Source organism: Lytechinus pictus, unplaced genomic scaffold (genome assembly GCF_037042905.1).
Source record: "Lytechinus pictus isolate F3 Inbred unplaced genomic scaffold, Lp3.0 scaffold_19, whole genome shotgun sequence".
Lineage (NCBI taxonomy): Eukaryota > Metazoa > Echinodermata > Echinoidea > Temnopleuroida > Toxopneustidae > Lytechinus > Lytechinus pictus.
In genome coordinates this window covers 18,186,750-18,208,413 of record NW_026974140.1, presented here as the reverse complement: position 1 = coordinate 18,208,413, position 21,664 = coordinate 18,186,750, and the positions used below count along the sequence as shown (strand labels likewise).

Below are 21,664 nucleotides of genomic sequence, written 5' to 3'. Positions count from 1 at the left end.
TTTGTTGCATGGACGAATATTCCCCTTTCTTTTGTTGAAGTTTATCAAATAAAAAAAAAATCAAATTTAGTATATTGAAGTTGACAATTTTTTTTTACCTCAAAATTGTAAAATTCTAAAATTAAGCAAATGAGAGTTATGTTTTCTCATTTTGCTTTTATGATATTTGACTAGTCACTGCCGTCAGCTCATTTTTCATGAATAAAAATGAAATATCAGTTTATTTACACAACTCACTACACATATGGAAATATTTTGTGTTTGAATAGGTATTCTCATTTGCTGCATTGGGTCTTATCAATATTGAAATAGACTATTCACAATATTTTTTTTAAATAGTGTATATCATCTTGATTCTATAATTTTTTTTACAATTCTATTAGACCATTTGTAATCAATTTTTGTATTCGAATATGGTGAACAGTAGCGTACGCAGAGGGTTGGTTACAGGGGTTTAACCCCCCCTCCCCTAAGAATTCAAAACCCCCCTTAAAAAAATTTGAAGACCTTTTTTTTTGCTTGTCAAATTCAAAAAAAAAAATTTGGGGGGGGGGGGAAGAAACGACCTAAAATTTGTGGTGATGTGGTGAATACCTTTTTTTTTTCGTTGTCAACATTTCATTCAGCTTGAACCCCCCTATCAAAAATCCTGCATACGCTACTAATGGTGAATTTATATTTCTGATACATCAACTGACAACATTTACAATTAATTTTTTCCAACAAAATATGGAAGGAGCTAACAATTGATAGTAAAACATAAACAAAAAGCAAAGAATGGTCATATATTGCTCTGTTCAGTAGATACAAGATGTTTGTAGTCATGAAGTAGTCATGAAGACTTGTTTATCTGGGGGTAAAACAAAGACTTGCAAAAGTATTGGCGTAAAGTCATGTCCTTATCCACTAATATTTTGAAAAAGCCTTTAAAGATATTGAGTAGCTTCTGTTAATCTGAATGTCATCAGTGTCTGTACCATTGTAAATGAAGCCTAAATATGATTTTAAAAACATCGCATGTTTTCATGCAATCCTGGTGATGTTTGAAGGATATTTGTGAACTTTCAGTTTCACATGATTTTAACTTGAGAATGAGACATGTTCTTCGGACCTAAATCACATTTCGTTTAAGTACCATTAGCTGAAAGAAAATGTGATGTTTATGTAGAGATGTTCTGGCTCAGTAGATAAATCTCCAGACTTAAAACCAGTGGGTCTGGGGTTCAAATCCAACCATGGCACTTACATCCTTTGGCAAGGCATTTATTTTGTCACTCTCCACACAGGCATACAGTAGGAATTCCTTGAGCACTTAATCAGGGTCATGGTAAAGCTGGGGCAATAGTATGCAAGGCTTAGAAACATTGTATTATGCGCTATGTTGCATATCATGTTAATTATTATTAAAATTGTTTTTAGCAAGCAGTAAAATACAAAGTTTATTGTGTAAAATTTTTTTAACCCAGTTTTGGCACGGCTTCCCTGATTAAGTGCTCAATTCAAGGAGTTGACATCTAAGGATATTCATCCCTACCTTACACTCTTGGGAAAATAATGTTATCATGTTCAGCACATGAAGATGCTATCAGTTCAACACCCCTGTCTCACACATAGCACATAAATTTTTTTATGCCTTCATTTTGACACTAAACAACCTGGAAATTATTTTAGGCCTTGTATCTGAGATATTAAAAAGTTCCCTTTGAGTATAGACTCCAGTTATTAAAACTTGTTCTTTAATTATCATAAAAGCTTGCCCTCTTTTTGACATCCAGATAAAAAAAAGTGTAAGTAGATGCCATGTGAAATTCTGAGGGTGTGTTTCTATTATTTTACCTAGCCATTGAGCATCCATTCGCAAGTTTATATTATCATTGGCTAATGATAGCTAACAGGAAAATTACACCAGTGTGAACAATCTCTGCTAATCATTGGTATGCTAGTGTTGTATTCCAAAAACAAAAGGAAACAAAAATTGGCTTATTTATATATAATTATTAGTTGGACATATATTAAACAGTGCTGAGTATTGTACGCTTTATTGCCCAAAGCATTGATTGATATAAAACATATTTTCTTTTGGTATACTTGTATATATGAACATTTGTTATAAATTGAACAAAAGAATGTTTTATCTCAAAGCTAAATTTAATGTGTTCTGTGTGGTTATTTGCAGTTTGTATATCTATTTAAGTTATTCACATCACATAAGAATCATAACAGATCAAATTATATTTCACATGTAAATAATTTAATAAAAAGTCACATCAAAACAAGCATATATGTATACTGTACATTCAACACAAAACATAAATCATACATATCATTCTTGACATATAATTATCAAGCTTGTTAATTTATTCATATTTTATAGAAGTTCACCCAGATGGAAAGTTGGTTTGAAGAAAAATGGAAAACTAAGTATTAGTGGTTTTGAGAAAATCTGTCTGAAAAAAAATTGAAAATGATTTACCATATCATGAGACAAATCATTTCATATCTGCTTCTATAACAAACATATTTTCAGTTATGATTAAGCAATGAACCATTATTAAATGGGAATATTTGAAATATATATTATATACCATATTGGGCAAGTACTTAGATATGACATCAACAATTCAATATATTTTTTATCATTCTTATTTTTTGATGGATTTTCCTAAAACTTAACCAACATTTTCTTTTCTTTCAAAAACTACTTTACTATCAGAATGAACTTCTCCTTTAAATATTTTACTTTTTATTCTTAGCCGGTAAAAAGCTAGCCAGAAGCTACAGCCCATCCATGATACATGCATCATTAACTCGCCTAAATCCAGTAACCTTAGAAATGAAAATTGGAATATCCTGGTTTAGGGTATCAATTATTCTGAAAATTAATGAAATCCCTGTTTACAGTTTGCTAATCTGGGATAACTGCACAAAATCTGTGTATGAGTGTCCTAGCGACCTTTTTCCAGTACGGTCTTGTGGCTGCTGTTTGATGGCAGTGACCGCCCCCCCAACCCACCCGGTACTCCATATTACCGATAAATATTCTAAGTTTATTTAATCTAAATGGAAATCTTTATTTTTCTTTTTTATTCTAAAAGGATTCAGGGGTTCACCTTATACAGGTACATTATAGTGTCACGACATGGCATGACAAATTGCCCCACTTGTTTCATGAAGGTGCACATACATGTACACACCCATTACAAAAAAGAGATTTAAGATAAATAAATCTAAGATTGTGTGGGAAAATTAATTAAATTTGCTCAATACAAAACAGACAGATTGGTCCACAACTTTACACAGCCAGCTTCTCAACAAATATTTCTGCCTTGATAATGTTATTTTGTTGCCACCTAACAAACTCTGAATAAATCATGTCATTGAGCTTTTGGGCAAAGGGTTGTCATACCATATCTGAACAAGGCATTTGAAATACATGATATAAAATAGGCTTAACAATAGGAATCCATGAACCATATGATCTTCACCCAAAATCTTGAGAGGGGGGGCTAACTAGATCCCATCAAATGCTTTGCATACAAGGCAGGAACGAAAATGAAAAAGTTTGTTACTGGGGGCGGAAGTTGGGATGCAACTCAAGAATATAGCACTCATTGTGTGAATCATGTTGCTAAGAGGCAGAATGCTGTTCCTCTGGAAGCCAGCACTCACTGTGTGAATGAAGTTAAAATTAGTCCTCCAGATCGGAATCTGAGTCATCATACCTGCCTCCTTTGATGATCTTCTGTGTTCTCCTACCCAGTAGATCAGAAGCTTTGGAAGTTGGTTTAGCTCCCTTACCTCCTGTGGGTGGATCACTCAGACTACCACTGTAATTGATCACCTCAGCACACCCTAATCTCCATTCCATCATCTCAGTTGGAAAGTCATCACGTCCTCCAAGATCATCAAAACTATAAACATCAAATGAATACAAGTCTGTCAGGAACTGGTGTTTAGCTTATAAATTTCATTATTCATATTAAACTAGCACATCAATGATGTGGAGCTCATCCGGCATCTCGCGAAGAAACACAATTTTTAATTTCAGCCCAGTTGACACTGGAGTGAATTATATTGGTGACATATATTGAGGGAACAGAATTGAAATTGATGAAGAAATGACAGAGAAGAAGCATTTTTTGTGATTTATGAATAAATTTCGTATAAATAAACAAATAATTTTCTAGTCAAAATTTCTAAATTCTGTGTAGAACTTTGGGGAACCTCATGTAGCTCTCAGATGCAACAAAAAAAATCAAAATTGGTCAACAAATGAATAAGAAGCATTTTTTGTGAGTTTTGAAAAATATGCATACATTAGCATATTTAATGAGCTTCGAAATTCTGTGAAGAAGTTTTGAATCCCCCACCTAGTGCTATCATATAAAGCAAACAGAATTAAAACCGGACTTGAAATGACGAAGAAGCATTTTGAAATTGTGGATGGACGGCGGACGCCACGCAACGGCATAAGCTCATCTGGCCCTTCGGGCCGGATGAGCTAAAAAATGTTAGAGCTAGAATGGATGGAATCAAGCCATGAAAAGAAGACTTGCGAATAGGAAATCTCAATTTTCTTCTAAGTTATTTGAAGTTATAAATTTACCTCTCAATTTCATTCAATACAGTTTTATCGCAGCCATGTTTTTCTCTCCTGATCATTTAATTGGAGGGGATATAAGGTATCCCCACTCCACTGATAAACTATTCCCTGTAGTATGCTTTTATAGAAGACAAAATAAGCAAACTGCACATACTGAAAAATGTAACACATATAACACCACTCTGGTCTGGAAACCAGCTGATATGAGTTTAAGCTTTTGTGTAGAAAATGGACAGGACAGAAAGATATTTCCCACTCAATGAACTGGGATATGTAACATTGGCTAGGAAATATGTCAACCTTGCATAACAAGATACAAGTATTTTAAAGAACGGTTGAAATACAAAGATCTCAACCAAGATAGGTGAATATTTTATTTTCAAGGATCGATTGCTTACCCTACTATATAATCCTTGGTCTTCCCCTCCCTAATGAGAGCTATGGTAGGAATCAAGACTATCCTCAGTCTCTGAGCAAGAAAGGGACACTTCTCTGCATTGATCTTCAAGAAGCGTGTTTCTAAATGTTTAGCAGCCAGTATACGCAGGTGTTTGTCAACTATCCTACAACGTTCAGTGCTGTCGCGGTAGAAGTGACAAACCACATTGGTGCTCTTCTTGCATTCAGCAAAGAAATCCTTCTCAACCGGGATCTCCTGGTACTCCCCATGTCCTAACTGAGAGATTGATATGAGAGAGGAAACATCTTTATACCAAAGCTTCCTTAAATCATCTGTGACAGTTTATTCTTCAGCTCTGCTACTCAAATTAAAAGTAATTACAAATACAATTCATTGTTCAATTTCACTAATTAAATATCACATTAAATTCTGCAAGTCTATTTTTGAAAGACAAAAAAAATCCTCTGAATATTTATCATAAGAAATCTCTGCCTATTCTCAATCATTTTTAAAAATGTTTCTTAAATGTAAGTGGAATAATCTTATCAGGAGGAAGTTGCAGTAAGTCTGAGATTATAACAATTTTTTTTTAAGATTAGAAAGAAACTAGAATATTTGTTTATTCTGTAGTATGACAGATGACTTGTAAACTCTGTTTATTGGATACATTTATGTCCCTATAAGACAGGCACCCAAATCAATGAATATTTATTTTCTTTTATCCTCTCCCATATTTTATACATTAATGCTAGTATCCCCCATGTCTTCATGCATTATGAACTTCAATATATTGCAACCATATCTTGTATGTATTTTGGGATTCTTGGGATTTCCTTTTTATTGGGGGGGGGGGGGGGGGTCCGGGGGTGGGATAATTTCTAACAAAGATATTTCATGTTTGCATGTAGAATCCCTACCTACATTTCTACATCATGATTTAGTTAAAAAATGATCTTTACAACACTTCCAAAAAATTATTCATCTTAGGAATTTTCTATTTTCATTCATTAATTCCTCACCGATCTCCACTCATCCTCCTTTTCTCGTTGCTTCTTCATGGCAGCCAATCTGTTCCGTCTTAAGATCTCCAGTTCATCTCCATCTAGGTTATCAAGACGTTGTATCTCAGCATCCACCTGACTCTCAATGATCTCTGTTGCTTTAGATAACTGCTGTTCTAATACCTGATCCATGATGATTTCTGAGAAAAAAGATACAGAATCAAATGTCAAGATTATGGTAAGCATACATGGAAGCTGATAGGAATATGCAAACAATTTACAATCAACTCTAAATTACATTTACCATATCTCTATATGTTACAAGGCCTTAGATTGTCTACTGATTTTGCTTTGCATAGTTCAAATTTAATTCATTCAATACTAGGTAGTACGCAATATATGAGTTACATATTAATATCGGTTTGATATTTACTTCTGTATATATTCTCGCAGATATTTCTTTTTTGATCAAGTCAAATGAATGATGACACAACTATGTACATTTAATAATAATAATATAGAGCATTTCTAAAGCGCCAAATCCACATTGATTATGTGCTCAAGGCGCTGCAAAAAGGAAATAAGAAAATTACATGGAGCAGGGAGAGACAAGGATAAAAGAAATCACAGTCATGACAATGAGAGGAAACTCCTGGAAGGCAATTTTAAACAAATGGGTTTTTACAGCAATTTTTAAACAATCAATGTTTGAAATACAACGAATGGAATATGGCAACTGATTCCACAAGGATGGTCCAGCATGTGCAAATGACCAATCCCCCATGATTTCTTGGATTTTGGAACTACAAGCAATGTTGAATCAGAAGATCTTAAATGTCGAGGAGGATTGTATGGCATCATCAAATTAACATTATATTCTGGAGGTTTGACACAGGTCGGTAATTCTGAAGAGTTTCAGCATCTAGAGATGACTTCTTTAAGACTGGGTGGATGTAAGCTAACTTCAGTGAACCCAGAACCGATGCCTGCTGAATCCTTCACTAAGGCAGTAGGATTCGGATCCAAGTCGCAGGACTTTGGTGGCATATTGCGAAGAAGTCTCTCAATCTCAGCTGGTGTCGTAGATTCAAAAGATAGCAGAGATGCAGATGTTTGCACAGATGAAGACATAGTAATAGACTATATTGTTTTACTTTTCATTATCTATTTAAATGTGCGTAGATCGCTTACTCTAGTGTTGTATTGTGTATATTATTGTATCAAAAAAGACAGATCAATTACGCCAGGTTCTGTAGTATGAATGAGCAAAGTTAACTGTTGATTCGAAATATTTTATTTGTATCATGTTACTAAAAAAAAGTGATATTGTATTGATGTGCTGGATGAATAACAACTTAAAACAAAAAAATCAGAAAAAGGGTAGAATACATGTACCCCACCACCTTTTAAATAGAACAAGCCAGGCTATAGAAATATGTATAGATTGGTGTTGGGATATCATTCCATAAATTAGTACAAAAACTAAGGTATTAAATAATAAAGGTTACAATTATTTAAACATGCCCACCAGTTTATTTTCAATGATTGGTCTAATGCGAATTCGTGCAATTACCAACCTGTCTACTGTCATGTGGTCTACCATCAGTTCGTCCACTATGACATGGTCTAATTTCCATTTCATCCACTCACCATTTTCTCTAATAACCAGTTGATCCAATAGCCATTTAGTCCATGTACCATTAGGTCTAATTGGACTAGACCCTAAGTGTTATTTTGGCGATATAAATGGAAAAAAAATGGTATTATGTATTAGAGTTAAACTTTAGACTAACTGGTTATGAGATGAAATGGTCGACATAGATGAGTTGGTGATTAGACAAAGTGATTATTGGACTAGACTGAGTGAGAAATGAGGGACGGTTACTCCCGCCAGTTTTTGATATGTCCATGTTCACTGGATCCCGGGGGGGTTTCCACACTGCCAGGTATATATTTAGTTCCCAAGACCCCCATTTTACACACACACCCATTTCAGGGTTTCGTGAGGCACACCCCCATCTACCTCAAGTGATGTTTGTGTCGGCTCCACTCAACTCCCGCTACCGCTACACTATGCTACACCTACCCGAACATCAAGCCAAGGTACAAAACTTGCTCTGATAAAGTGACAAAGGTGGGATTTTATGGGGGGAAATATAAAACTCATGCAACAAAAATGACCTTACAATTTATTTACATCTATTTACTTTTATCAGTCTCCACGTTTCTATCAGTCTAAAAATTTGTGATTTTGAGCCAGTATCGGTTTCCTCACACGTATTAATAATAATTAATTCACTGCCAATTCAAAAACATCGCAAACGCAAATTGCGCATGCATGGAAATCGCAGCTCAATTCTTGAATATTCAGGAGCAGAAGCCAGAACTATAGATCGAGATCTGATGCAAATGCGAAACGATACCAACGACGAGCTAAATTAAGGTTGTGAATTTTATTAGCGCTACCATCGAGCTTCCTTTTAATCTGTGGAAGAGATATGCGGACCCACTTTCCAGGCCGAGGTGAGCGATTTTGTTCTTTATGTGTTTTTATGTTAAAAACATATTTTAAATGAACAAAATGGATAGCCCCTCACCGGAAAGAGCCCCGGTGAGTAGCGAAAACGAGTTTCAGCAAATTTCTGTTTAAGCGATGTTTACCGACCTTTTCAAAAAAGTTTTAAAAATCCATTGTGAAATCATGTTTGTACTTTTTGTAGTGCGAGGTTAGTATACCTTTATACCGCATCTACTGGAAAAATACAGTTGTTCCTGCAGTCAAGTTTCCAGGTCTATCTTGTTGTCTTCCTAGCTTGAATAAATTCGAAAACTGAGTCTGTGCTATTTGTGCAATGTGCTGTGCCAATGTATTGAAATGAAAAAGGCACTATTCCCATGCGTGAACATAATGCCAAGCAGACCAGAACTTGTCTAACTTTGTCTTGAAGCCATTGATTGTTGATGCTGTGACTACCTCAGTAGGCAAAGAGTTCCAGTCATTAACCACTCTAACACTGAAGGTGTTTTGTCTCACTGCCAGTCTACTCCTTTTCAAAAATAGCTTGTAAGGGTGGCCATGCGTTGCTTGAGTGGTAGCTGATGTGAAGAATAGGTCTCTATTCACATCATCAATGCCATGAATTATTTTATAGGTTTGTATCATGTCACCTCTGCGCAGTCTGTACTTGATGGAGGGTAATTTCATTTCACGCAGTCTTCTACCATAGTCCATTTCTTTCAGGGCTGGTACTAGCTTGGTCGCTCGTCGCTGGACCTTCTGAATAGCCTTCAAGTCAGAAGCATATCTTGGGTACCATATTCCATTCGCATATTCAAGAATTGGTCTCACGAGTGACTTGTACAACCTTTTGATGTTTTCTTTGTCTCTATGCAAGAAAGTGCGTCGAATCATCACAAGCACACGATTAGCTTTCAAGACTGCGTTGGCTACTTGGGAATGGAATTTCAGTTGAGAGTCCATAATGACTCCCAAGTCTCTTTCCTCTGAAACTTCCTCCAGCAAATCTCCATCTAGATGATACTGATGATGGGTATTCTGATGACCTAGATGGAGGGATCTGCACTTCGTTGTATTAAACTGGAGCTGCCACTTCTTGGACCACTCAGCTAAGACTAAGTTGTCTAAGTCAGCTTGTAGCCTGTCATAGTCATCTTCCATTCTGATCTCTCTGAAGAGTTTGGTGTCGTCAGCGTATATCTTTACGATACTGCTTACTACCTCAGGGAGATTGTTGATGAATACCACAAAAACTGTCGGATAACTGTCGATAGTATAGCTATTAATCTTGCACTTAGACCAAAAGCTTTGGTCTCTGTTATATTGGTTGTTCCGCTGAACTCTGTTGGCTCCACTCACCAATTACAGAGACCGAAATTCTAACTAGATCTGTACAGGGACTCAATGGCCATACGTTATGTATTAAGTTCGGATAAAGCAGGAGTGAGGGTTGCGCGACAGCCAAAGTAAGTCACTGTTTTTTTCCTCTTAATTTAAGTCTATTTTTTCCCTGTTTTGGTGCATTTCATTTTCAGGCTAAAGCAGATTTAATTATATAATCTTGATTTTGGTCCAGTTCTTGTTATTTTTATGAAATATAGTATAGACAAAAATCGATGAGCCCTGTCGCATTTTTAACACCCTAATCATGGCGGCTGCTCGATACTCGATAGCGAGCCGTCCGTTAGTAGGGTGTCTGAAGCCACACTGAAAAGTGTCAGCATAAGACAGGCTGATTTAGGGGAAAATATGGCACATTTTTTTCGGGAAGTTCAGGCTACTAGAAAAATGTGATCTGAATTGATTATTAACTTGTGTTTGGCATGTATGGAAAGAGAAAATTCAGGGGCTTCTTTTGACAGTAAGGACAAGTTTATATGATCATTTTAAATAAGGATTTAGAGACAAATTGCAAACCCTTATTTTTGTGTGTGTTGAGATTGCCATTTCCCCATGCGTTTTCTATGGGAAAATTAATTTTCTGTTTTGCACAATTTTTTCACTTTGTCGCAATTTTTCATTGTGATCTGGTTTCCAAATCTTTATAAAAATCATACCATCAGAAAGAGCATAAAAAATCCTATTGGACTCTTTATGGACAAGTTTTTGGCATTAATAATGAATTTATAACAGCTCTCGGATGCTAAAAATTTGGATTTGTGTGTGTCCATTTCTTAACTACACAGTCTATGGCAGAGAAATGCTGAAAATTGACCTAATTTCATTCTTCTTTTTTGCAGCCAATAATCGGATTTTTTTCAAAAATGTTACATTTCTGTCAGTCTGAAGGTTATTTCTCTTCAAATTCACAAAGAAAATGTGATATATTCTTGAAATAAGAAAAATAATATTTTTCTCCAGACACCCTACCGTTAGTCTGTGTTTGTGTACGAGGTCGAGGAGAAATAAAAAATAATTAAATAAAAATAAAAATGTTTAAAAACTCCTCGAAACAGACGGCTGCCAGCTGTCTACCTTGCACTATGCGTGAGTGACATGAGGTAACCCCCATCAAAATATAATTTGATCCCCGGCCCCCCGGGCTAACTGAAAACGGCCGGCCAAATATATTAACTGCGAGTCATTGTCATTGACGTCAAGTCTAATACACGGGACTAAACAAAAGGCGTTGCTAAGAAATTAAACTCGCGTCATAACAATCCTTTGAGTATATTGTTGTTGGGTTATAAAAACGAGTCTCTGATGAAAATACAGAAATTACTTAAGAGATTTCAACACAAATCAGGAACTACGGATAATAAAATTTAAGATTACATACCTTTCCTGATAACGAGAACTTTGACTTCAGAATCAGAGTTCAGTTCGTGTCGCCGAAATTGATCGATGAGTCATAATAAAATTTGGTTTGGCGCCAGCTAGTGTTCAGATTTCGGCGAAGCAGAGAAAGGAAGGTTTGGGAAACTTGTAATTTTGTAATAATTGTTGAGATTTTGAGGTAGTACATACTCTTTCAAGCAAGGGCGGAAATCTCTCCCCAAAGATTGGGGGCCAGGGGCTGAAGATTTTTACAAGCAAAAAAAAGAAAAAGAAGGTTATCACCCACAAAGTAAGGTCATCTCGTCCAAAATACATGTTTTATTTCGATCTTGAATTTCTTTCCATCATAAAAGACCAAAAATAGAAGGGGGACATTTGATATTGCGTCCCCCTACTATTTTGGGTAGGGGGGACGCGCCCACCTGGGATTTCCGCCCATGCTTTAAAGTAAACTATTCAATTAAATTAAATTATTTCTCAATGACTTCAATGCAGAAAGAGAAACGCCTTTTATGACAAAATTAATTATACATTAAAATATAAAACTCAGTATCCATTTTGGGTTTGTTTACTGAACATTCTTAAACATTTCACATCAATTTTTACTATCGATTTTTTTTTTCAAGACTCATAATTTTTTAAAGGGAAAAAAAGAAAGACCAAATTCGTTTTCATTTTATTTCCAACAGAAATCAAATATAATGCATATGATTTAAAATGATCATATAAAGATACGTACCGGCATTGGCCTACCGGTAATAAAAAAGATACTATTTTTTGTCAATATAGAGGGATGCACTCAATAGCAGTTTTTGGACCCCTCAAACTTACATTATTTTGCAAAACAAATACAATGTGTTTCGCATTTTGACTCAATACATACAAACTACATGACAAATAACAATATAATATAGGAATCGATCGGGGGGCGCATAGGCGGATCCAGGGGGGCCCGAGGGGCCCGGACCCCCCCCCCCCCCCTATTGGCAGAGCAAAAAGAAAAGAAAAAAAGGAAAGAAGGAAAAAAAAGAGAAAAAATGGAGAGGAAAGAGAAGAGAAAAAAGAAGAGGAGGAAGACGAGTGAATAAAATAAGATGAGGGAAAGACTTTGAAAATAAAAAGAATCTTTCATGTCACTATATAAAATTTTCGCTCGCGCTTCGCGCTCGCATTGCCTGTTAGGTGATTTTCATATCTTGTTCAATATGGAGTTTAAATATCAAGTTTGGAAGTCAATATACAAAACATATTTCACCTCGGAAATCGAATTTTCATTATTTTGTGTGATTTACAAATTCATTTTTAAAAAGTGCTCTGTAAAAATGTCAGTTTTATGGTCTGAATATTAACATTTTCTGCTCGCGCTGCGCACTCGCAAATTTTGATTTATCAGGTACCTATTATTTTCGTGTATTCCGTAAAGTTTTCAAAATATCCCTTTTCAGGTCTGATTGTCAAAACGTATCAGCTAGCGCTGCGCTCGCATTTGATTGGAGAGTTATGTATTTTGGCTCGCGATTTGCGCTCGCATTAATGGTTAAAAATATATTAACTGATGCATCCTATTTATGATTACAAAAGTGCTTGAAATGTCCAGTTTTCAGGCCATAATATCATCATATTTCGTGCCCTCATTAGGCATTAATGAGTAAGATATTAATTTAGAAATTAAATTGTCCCTTTTGTTTTATCTCGCGCTTAGCAAGAGGGATAGGAAGATAGTCATCATTTTCATATGATGATATGTCCTTCGGTCCTATATGTCAAAACTCAAAGTAATAATAATGGAACATATCAGCTCATTATTAAGTGCGATCCATATCCACCTCACAATTTTCCTACAAAGTGCAAGCTTGACGTATAAAGCAGAAATTTGCTCTTTTTCAGTCGGAATATCAAAAAGTTTAATCTATTTAAATCATTATCCAGTTTCAGACACAATATCAACAATTTTCTACTCGCGCTTTGTGCTCGCATTATCAAGGTAGGAAGATCCCTTATTACTCATTCTTTTCATGATTTACAAAACATGAATAGGGTGTCCTGTTTTTAGGTCTAAATCTCGATTTTTCCGCTCGCGCTCGCATGAATTGTTTAGTTATATAGCTATCCTGTTCACGATTACATTCGAGCGCGAATTGTTGAAATATGTAACGGCTTCATGGCTAAGTGCAAGTAGTCCATAACAGGTACATTTTCGATCATTTTAAAATGTATACATAAAAAAACTTTCTGCGCTCGCATTATTAATGTAAGGAAGATCCCCAATTACTCATCCTCTTCATGATTTACAAAACATGAATAGAGTGTCTCGTTCAGTAGGTCTAATTCCATTCGAGCGCGAATATTGTTGAAATATGTAACGTTTTCATGGCTAAGTGCAAGCAGTCCTTAACAGGTACCTTTTCGATCACTTTAATATGTATACATATAAAAAATTTCTGCTCGCGCTTTGCGCTCGCATTGTTAATGTAAGGAAGATCCGCAATTACTCATCCTCTTCATGATTTACAAAACATGAATAGAGTGTCTCGTTCAGTAGGTCTAAATCTTGAAATTTTCCGCTCGCGCTTCGCGCTCGCATCAATTGTTTAGTTATATACCTATTCTGTTTATGTTACAAAAGTGCTAAGAATTTCCATTCTGTAAGTAAAAATGTCAAATAATTTCAGCTCGCGCTTCGCGCTCGCATTATTTGATTTTTAAAGTATTTAACGTCTTCATGGCTAACTGCAAGCAGTCATTAACAGGTACCTTTTCCATCAGTTCATTTTTGCTTGCGCTTCGCGTTCGTAGTAATCATTTATTTGCATACACATCTTTTTCAGGATAACAAACATTGCCCAGAATGTTCAAATAAAAGTTTTAGGAAAAATACATAAAATTTCAAAAAAAATCTAGCTCACGCTTCGCGCTCGCATTATATAAATAAGAATTATGGTATTATTTATTTGTTTATTTGTTGATTTATAAGAATAAAACTAAGAAGTGACTATTAGGACTAACCCCTTCAAAGGAACCAAAAATCATCTTCGAGCGGCCGATCGGGGAAAATATGGCTGAAAAAAAATTCCGGGCCCCCCCCCCTATTGGCGAAGGCTGGATCCGCCCCTGGGGCGGGTACCCCCTATATTCCAATTTCCTGTTATATACAAATTAAGTTTGGTAATGGTAATATGAGGGGTTAGTATTACACAAATGGAAAAGAAAGAAAGAAGAAAGCCGAATTTAGAAATAATTTACATGATGGGCAGTCTTGAGAGAATACATTGCTTAAAGGGATGGTCCTGGCTGGAAATATTTATGTTTCAATAAATGGAGTGAAATTCACAGAGCAAAATGCTGAAAATTTAATCAAAATCGGATAACAAATAACAAAGTTATTAAATTTTAAAGATTTGCATTATTCCGGTGAAACAGTTCTAGGCATGTCTTTATGAATATTCATTAAGTGGGCTGATGATGTCATATCCCCACTTGTTCTTTTGTATTTTATTATATGAAATTAGGTTAATTCAAAATTTGTCTACCAAGAACTAAAACAATTGGATTGACAACTGATTAAGTGCATTAGTTATTTATTGCCGCAACTTATTTCATCATAATGGAGACACATCATTTACACATGTATTAAAAAATTGAAGCATTGATGATTTCATGTAATAACATGAAAAAGGAAAGTGGGGATGTGGCATCATCACCCCACCTAATGAATATTCATGACGATGTGCATGTCACCGTTTTCACAAAACTTTGAAATTCAATAACTTCGTTATTTGTAATCCGATTTTGATGAAATTTTCAGCATTTTGCTCTGTGAATTTTACTCTATTTATTTAGATATAGATATTTTCAGCCCGGACCATCCCTTTAACATACTTCACGTAGAATATCAAAAATATCCACAAACAGTCATGTTATTGCTCCAAGAGTTTTGGGGACAACAATATTGGAGCAATCGGACAGTTACAAGTGGATAAGCCTATTGTTTCCACTTCTGAAGCCTTAGTCAATTTCTTTAGTCTGCTGGGCAAACCCTTCACTCGAGTAGAGGGTCTAAATTGCAGCCTATCATGCCTTGTGTACTGAAGGCCCTATGTGCTAGTCTTTGCGTGGAGACACACTTGTTGATCAAAGTTTCAATCAGGGTCTGTGTCTGCAGACTAGATACGGGGATTGCCATTTCCAAATAGTTGCACACTATACAAACTTAGTTTATGCATTTCTGCAAATCCCCACCATGGATCTTTGCTGTCGTCCTCTTCATCGTCATGATTCCGTGGCGCAACGGTAGCGCGTCTGACTCCAGATCAGAAGGTTGCGTGTTCAAATCACGTCGGGATCAATCTTAGATTTTACTAAATCTTCTTCTTCCTCTTTTCTTCTTCCCTTTTCCCTCCCCTCCATTTTTATAATTCTCTTACTCCTTTCCCTATGGGATTTAGAACATTTAAATTGCTACTTTTAAGGGCTGCCACTCTTATCAGAGTGACAAACATTTACTTAACATTTTGGTAGAAGAATAAAAGAGGATATATAAATTATTGTTGTACAGTAAATAAGAATTTAAAAGCAATTAACGCTTACTTTTTTTATTTGTCACTCAGACATTGTATTGGACTTTTGGAATCGGTGTATTGTTCAAAATCAGTATGGAAGAATGACAAATATTGCATCATGTTTGGCCTATATACTGTTTGATCTAGATAAGAACTACAACTGTAGTATTCGATATGATTCCGTGGCGCAACGGTAGCGCGTCTGACTCCAGATCAGAAGGTTGCGTGTTCAAATCACGTCGGGATCAATTGTAGTTTTTTACTAAATCATTTTATTTTTCATTCCTTACAGTAAACGGTTATGATCACAATACTCATATCAATACATTGTTCCTTAGCATGTTCCTAATATATTTACCGTTACATCATTTGCATTCTTCTTGTGTTTAAAGGGATGGCCCGGGCTGAAAGCATTTATAGCTTAATAAATGGAGTAGAATTCACTGAGCAAAATGCCGAAAATTTCATCAAAATCGGATAACAAATAAAGTTATTGAATTTTAAAGTTTAGCAATATTTTGTGAAAACAGTCGTCATGAATATCCATTAGGTGGGCTGATGATGTCACATCTCCACTTGTTCTTTTGTATTTTATTATATGAAATTAGGTTAAATCAATTTTTTTTCCTCCAAGAACTAGAAAAATTGGATTGACAACTGATTTAGTGCATTAGATATTTATTGCTACAATTTATTTCATTATGAGGGAGACATATTATTCACACAAGTATGAAATAATGAAAAAAATTATGATTTTATGTAATAACATATAAGAAAACGGAACTTGGAGATATGACATCATCAGCCCACCTAATGAATATTCATGACGGCTGTTTTCACAAAATATTGCTCAACTTTAAACTTCAATAACTTTATTATTTGTTATCCAATTTTGATGAAATTTTCGGCATATTGCTCAGTGAATTATACTATATGTATTAAGATATAAATATTTTCAGCCTGGACCATCCCTTTAATACATTCCCAGCATATATTAGGCCTAATTTTAATGACTTAAACAAAATTGATAGCACATTGGCCCTAGAAAAAAATACGTGAGACAATATTTTAAATGTAAAGTCCCTTTATATTTAGCACTATATACGTCAGAGTGTCTAGTAGGCCTAAATAAAATTGGGAGAAGTAAATGGTAATATCACTAAATCCCTGCAGTCCTATTTTTTGGGATAAATTTTGTATTAATCACAGCCGTATATATAATGATAATAATTAAGAAGATACCGTAGTGGAAATTGGGTACAAAACACCTCTCGTAATGTTGTCTGTACATTTCAGGTTGTATGCAGTAGTTGATTAATTCCATTTACATATCCAGCTCTGATTTAGAAGACTGATTGAGTGTTTTTTTTCCAACGTGATATCAACGACAGCTTTAACTAATTATTTTCCTGCATTTATGTTACTCTAAATAATTCTCTATATTGGTATATATACGTATTACTTGTCTTGTAATCCATGTACTGACCTGCCATTTGTTTGGAATGGAAACGATGGACCTGGTCTCTTTATGTATATATTGTATATCAGTGTCTTTGAACTTGAATAAAGTCATGATGAAACAACATTAATAATGAATGCATAATGAAAACAAACAACACTGATGACAAACAAATTCTTAACGAGTGGTGATTCAATATTAGTATGGCTCTGTAACAAAATTGTTAACAGGTTAAATGGCTTGCGTCAAGCATGTCAAGAGAGAAATCCCATATGGGTATTATAGAATAGAATTAAAACTCTTCTCAAATTGTCCTTTCTTCTACCCCCTCCTGAATGTGTGAATTGGAAAATTTTCTGGAAATTGGTTTCCGAACTGTTGATCTCGGTTTTAAGAAAGCTTAATGTAGGAGCTAACTGATTTTTAGAATGAAGACAGAATTGACAGTGAAAAAATGCTGACTTTATTCTTATAATTTGGATCAACTCCAAAACATCACTTCAAGTCAGTGGCGTACCTAGGATTTTCCACAGGGGGGGGGGGGGCAAATTCGTCCGCCAAAAAATTTGACAAGGAAAAAAAAAAAAAAAGGTCTTCAACTACAAATAAAGGATCTCGTCCGCCAAAAAAATTGACAAGCAAAAAAAAAAAAAAAAAAAAAAAAAGGTCTTCAAGACTCGTCAGGGGGCAGGGATATGTCCCTTGCATGGGTTGTGACTCGTCAGGGGGCAGTCTGCCCCTCCCCCGTAGGTACGCTAGTGCTTCAACTAATAAGTTAACTATTTCGATTCTTTTTTAATTTTATTATATGAAATATTCACATTTTCTCCTTCTCATTGTCCTGTGAAAATTTTTTTTATTTCTCCCAGGTGGAATACGGTAACCATTGTTTAAAAATTTACAGTTCAGTCGAGTTGGTCTTTATTTCCAAATCTGTAAAAATTGATATGAGGTTTAGTTCAAACAGTGAAAAAAAAAAAAAGAGATAGTGAATGAGGGACATCGTCGATTATCTCTTTTGCATGTGACTAAAATACTATTGTGCAATTATATATTTGGTGAAAAATAAGCGAAACTTCAAAATCTCATAACTTTCTTATTTTACATCCGTTTTTGGTGACATTTTCAGCATTATGCTTGTCGTCCGATTTTCCCTATTGATTCAAATCAACATTTTTTAGGTGGACTTGACCTTTAACAATGGAGCACTGGAATGAAGTTATGAGGAAAATAAGTGCCATTCTCATTTCAATAAGGGCGCAACTTTTATTTGAGGACAAGATTAACGAAATCGCTCAGGGTTAGTAAGTGGAGGGACAATTAATTTCATTAAAAAGTGGTGTGTATTCTTTTGGGTAGAATGAGAGGGGGTGCGGGCCAGAAATACCAAATAATTGCACCTATAGTGTATCACCTTTAATTCCATGACATTTAGATGCGCTGATAAACTCAGTGGAAGTGCCCCATCTATGCTATCTATTTTATTTGGGGTGCGCGCGGTCGATTTGATTGCTAACGCGCGCACAAAAAGTTCCCGGATCTCATTAAGTTTGCGTGTAATAATTTCGCCCATCCAGCGCATATGCAGCACGCGCAGCGCAGCTCAGTACAATTTACTGCTTGCTGCTCAAGTCGGGAAGCGCCCACTTTTAGGATTTTTACAGTATACATGGAATTTATCCAACAATCATCATGGTTTTGTCACCGCTTGAATTCAGTGAATGCTATCTAGATAGTCCTGAATTTCGGGAGAAATTACGAGCTCATGAGAATGAACTTGAGAGGACTAACAAGGCAATCAAAGAGCTCATTCGTGACGGGAAGGCTCTCCTCACTGCTGCACGAAGTAAGTCCCATACACTCATTGGTGTGTTGTGTGTTGTTCATGTAGTTGTGCATGGTGATGCGCACGCATCCAATTTATGTAGACCACCCTTCTTCAGCCAACAGATGGAAGGTGAAGTTGGAGCATATAGATAGATTTGGATATGATTAACTTGATGAGCTTTGGTTAAATTTTGACAGAATTTAAACGTTTTAAAATATCAGTTGCAGCCTTAGTTGTTATAATATATTGAAATGGGCCTAAGTGAGACAAGTAAGATATGATTTCTTTTCTGAACTCAGTCTTTTTTCTGATCAAATTCAGGGAAGGTGTGTACCAATTATTCCAACACAACAAGTATTGTTGCCCTTTATTAAGTTAATGCCTTGGATTGGATCATTTTGTATTAATTTTAATGTACTTTGTAATAAATCTATTCCTGAAGTTGAGGGATCAGATTTGAATAAATTGAAATTTAGATGTAAATTGAAAAATAAATTCAATGTCTACAAGTACAAGTTAAAATTTGCATGCAGATAAACCTGTAACCATCAGTCTTGTGTCTTAATTAGCTAAAATTATCTTCAATTATCTTCATCATTGATTAGTTTGTTGTACCAAGACAAGTGTCAACTGGAAATCAATGCCAAGAGTCTAGATTGACCAAGTTATAGTAGATCCAAAAGAATATGAAAGGAATACAGTGAGAATAAGAAGTTTTCACCAGATTAAAGATAGGTTGACAAGATCTAGTCTTTAATTCAATATTTATACTATTCTTTATTGTGAATTTAGTTGGTGCTCTATGAATTGCTTTGGCAATAAATATCCTACTCAGGCTACTGGTATCACGTTTTGGTGAAAATTTACCAATTATTGGACAATGTAAAAATTGTAAGTTAGATCTACCAAAATGCAAAATTTGGTATCAAAATGAAATTACAGATACTGTTTTTTACTTGCGCACATTTAAAGAAGAATCCAACCCCATATGCACCTGTTCAGCAATTTGTCTGCAAAATTTATTGAAGATGGAAAATGTAAGGCTCTTGGCAGAAGAGGAGAAGAATCAGGAAAAGGAGGATGATGAGAAGGATAATAAAGATATGGAGAAGGAGATGAAAGGAGGAGGAAGAAAGTGAGGAGGAAAATGAGACCTTTTAGAAGTTGACTTTGAGCTTCCATGACTCCTCATGGATAGGAAATAGGAAATGTTATTAAATCTGTCATTCACAACTTCAGTTCAGGTCCAAAATCTTGGATTATGTTCAATCGGGTGTATAGCAAATTTGTAATGAATGATGAATGGAGACATATCTGTGCATCATTCTGGTTTATGTTATAATACAGCCTCCAGAGTGGAATTTTGAATGTCTTTATTAGCACTGGACATGCATACAGTAAAATTTTCTACCTGGAAAATAAAATCATCTTTCATTCATTTTTTCTAAGGATAAGAAATTGTATTTTTAGTATTGAATATTCAGGGAACAAAGATGAAATGAAATAAAGGACTGAAGAGGGAAAATACAAAAAAATGAAAGAAAAAAAACCCTACCCCCTATTTTCGTTATTTGACCAATTACCATTACTTTTTTTATTCTTCGAATAATGTATGTTTTGTAAATTATGTGTAGCTTTAAACATTAGTTAATTTCACACTGGAAGCTATTGAAGATTGTGTGAAGTATACCACAATTTATTTTTGGCAAAATATGTGTTTACTTCTTCATATTTGAATAATTACAGATAAACAATAGTTTCTAATCTAATCTTTAAGAAATTATGTTTCTTCTTCTCCTTTGGATTTCTTGACAAAAAGAGCATTAATCCAAGTAATTAAATTTCAGATGTTAATTTTAGCTTAATCAGCCTACCGTACAGTGTACATCTTTCATTGTTGAGGTGTTTCTATATTTTTCAAACATGGTGATCATATAATTACTCATGAATACAGTATACAGTATATATCTGAGAGAAAAATAATAATTTTTAGGTATTCACAATTTGATGGCGTCCAACCTCTTAGATTTTAGATAAAATCTGTCATGCATGGCAGATTATTAACAATCAATACTGAGGCTGGTCAGAAACCACTTGTGCATCAACCCTCGTTTGAATCCGAGATCACTTTATTGAATTGAGGACATGTAAACTTAGTTATAAGAGCTGTTTCAATTTGTCTACTGTATCAGTTGCTTTAATAAGGGAATTTGAAAAGTTGTATAAAACCGGGCGGCATGAGCAAATGACCGTTAGCTTTCACCATATGTTTTTGTTGAGATTGGAGGAACAATTCATATGGTGAACAAGCTGATACAAAACCTTAAAATCTGATTCACAACTGTATTTTACACATATCCTACAGTGTATTCATACTTTGTCTCTCAGATTAATTTTCCCCCAAAAATATCTACATTGTATGCTCGCATGCACATGTTTAAGAATATTTTTTTTCTATGCCCATGATCATGTAAGATGCATTAGAACATGTTTACCTGTGACCTTCCTCCAAAAGTGC

General features: G+C 35.0%; 2 protein-coding genes and 2 non-coding genes across 11 annotated transcripts in view; 3 read left to right on the top strand and 1 right to left on the bottom strand.

Annotated features, from left to right (window-relative positions):
- Positions 1-548: 548 nt before the first annotated feature.
- Positions 549-11,389, bottom strand: LOC129260764 (thioredoxin domain-containing protein 9-like). Of its 2 annotated transcripts, none has more exons than XM_054898725.2 (4): positions 11,302-11,389; positions 6,023-6,204; positions 5,002-5,279; positions 549-3,911 (listed from the first exon to the last, which is right to left on the bottom strand). In XM_054898725.2, exons 2-4 carry the CDS (start codon positions 6,194-6,196, stop codon positions 3,689-3,691), a joined length of 675 nt encoding a protein of 224 aa, XP_054754700.1. In that variant the 5' UTR covers positions 6,197-6,204; positions 11,302-11,389; the 3' UTR covers positions 549-3,688. The 2 variants fall into 2 exon arrangements, with proteins under 2 accessions (XP_054754700.1, XP_063970701.1); XM_064114631.1 differs by lacking the exon at positions 11,302-11,389 and adding an exon at positions 10,893-11,100 and having other exon boundaries at positions 2,230-3,911; positions 6,023-6,293.
- A 4,184-nt stretch (positions 11,390-15,573) lies between these two features.
- TRNAW-CCA (transfer RNA tryptophan (anticodon CCA)) lies at positions 15,574-15,645 on the top strand. Its single transcript has one exon. It is a non-coding gene; the product is annotated as a tRNA-Trp (tRNA).
- A 390-nt stretch (positions 15,646-16,035) lies between these two features.
- On the top strand, positions 16,036-16,107 carry TRNAW-CCA (transfer RNA tryptophan (anticodon CCA)). The gene has a single exon. It is a non-coding gene; the product is annotated as a tRNA-Trp (tRNA).
- A 2,754-nt stretch (positions 16,108-18,861) lies between these two features.
- LOC129260765 (rho GTPase-activating protein 26-like) overlaps positions 18,862-21,664 on the top strand; it is a 99,831-nt gene continuing 97,028 nt past the window's right edge. For all 7 annotated transcript variants that reach the window (XM_064114483.1, XM_064114481.1, XM_064114484.1 and 4 more), the window contains exon 1: positions 18,862-19,164. In XM_064114483.1, coding sequence (XP_063970553.1) covers positions 19,011-19,164 — 154 coding nt within the window. In that variant the 5' untranslated portion in view covers positions 18,862-19,010. The remainder of the gene's footprint in view (positions 19,165-21,664) is intronic.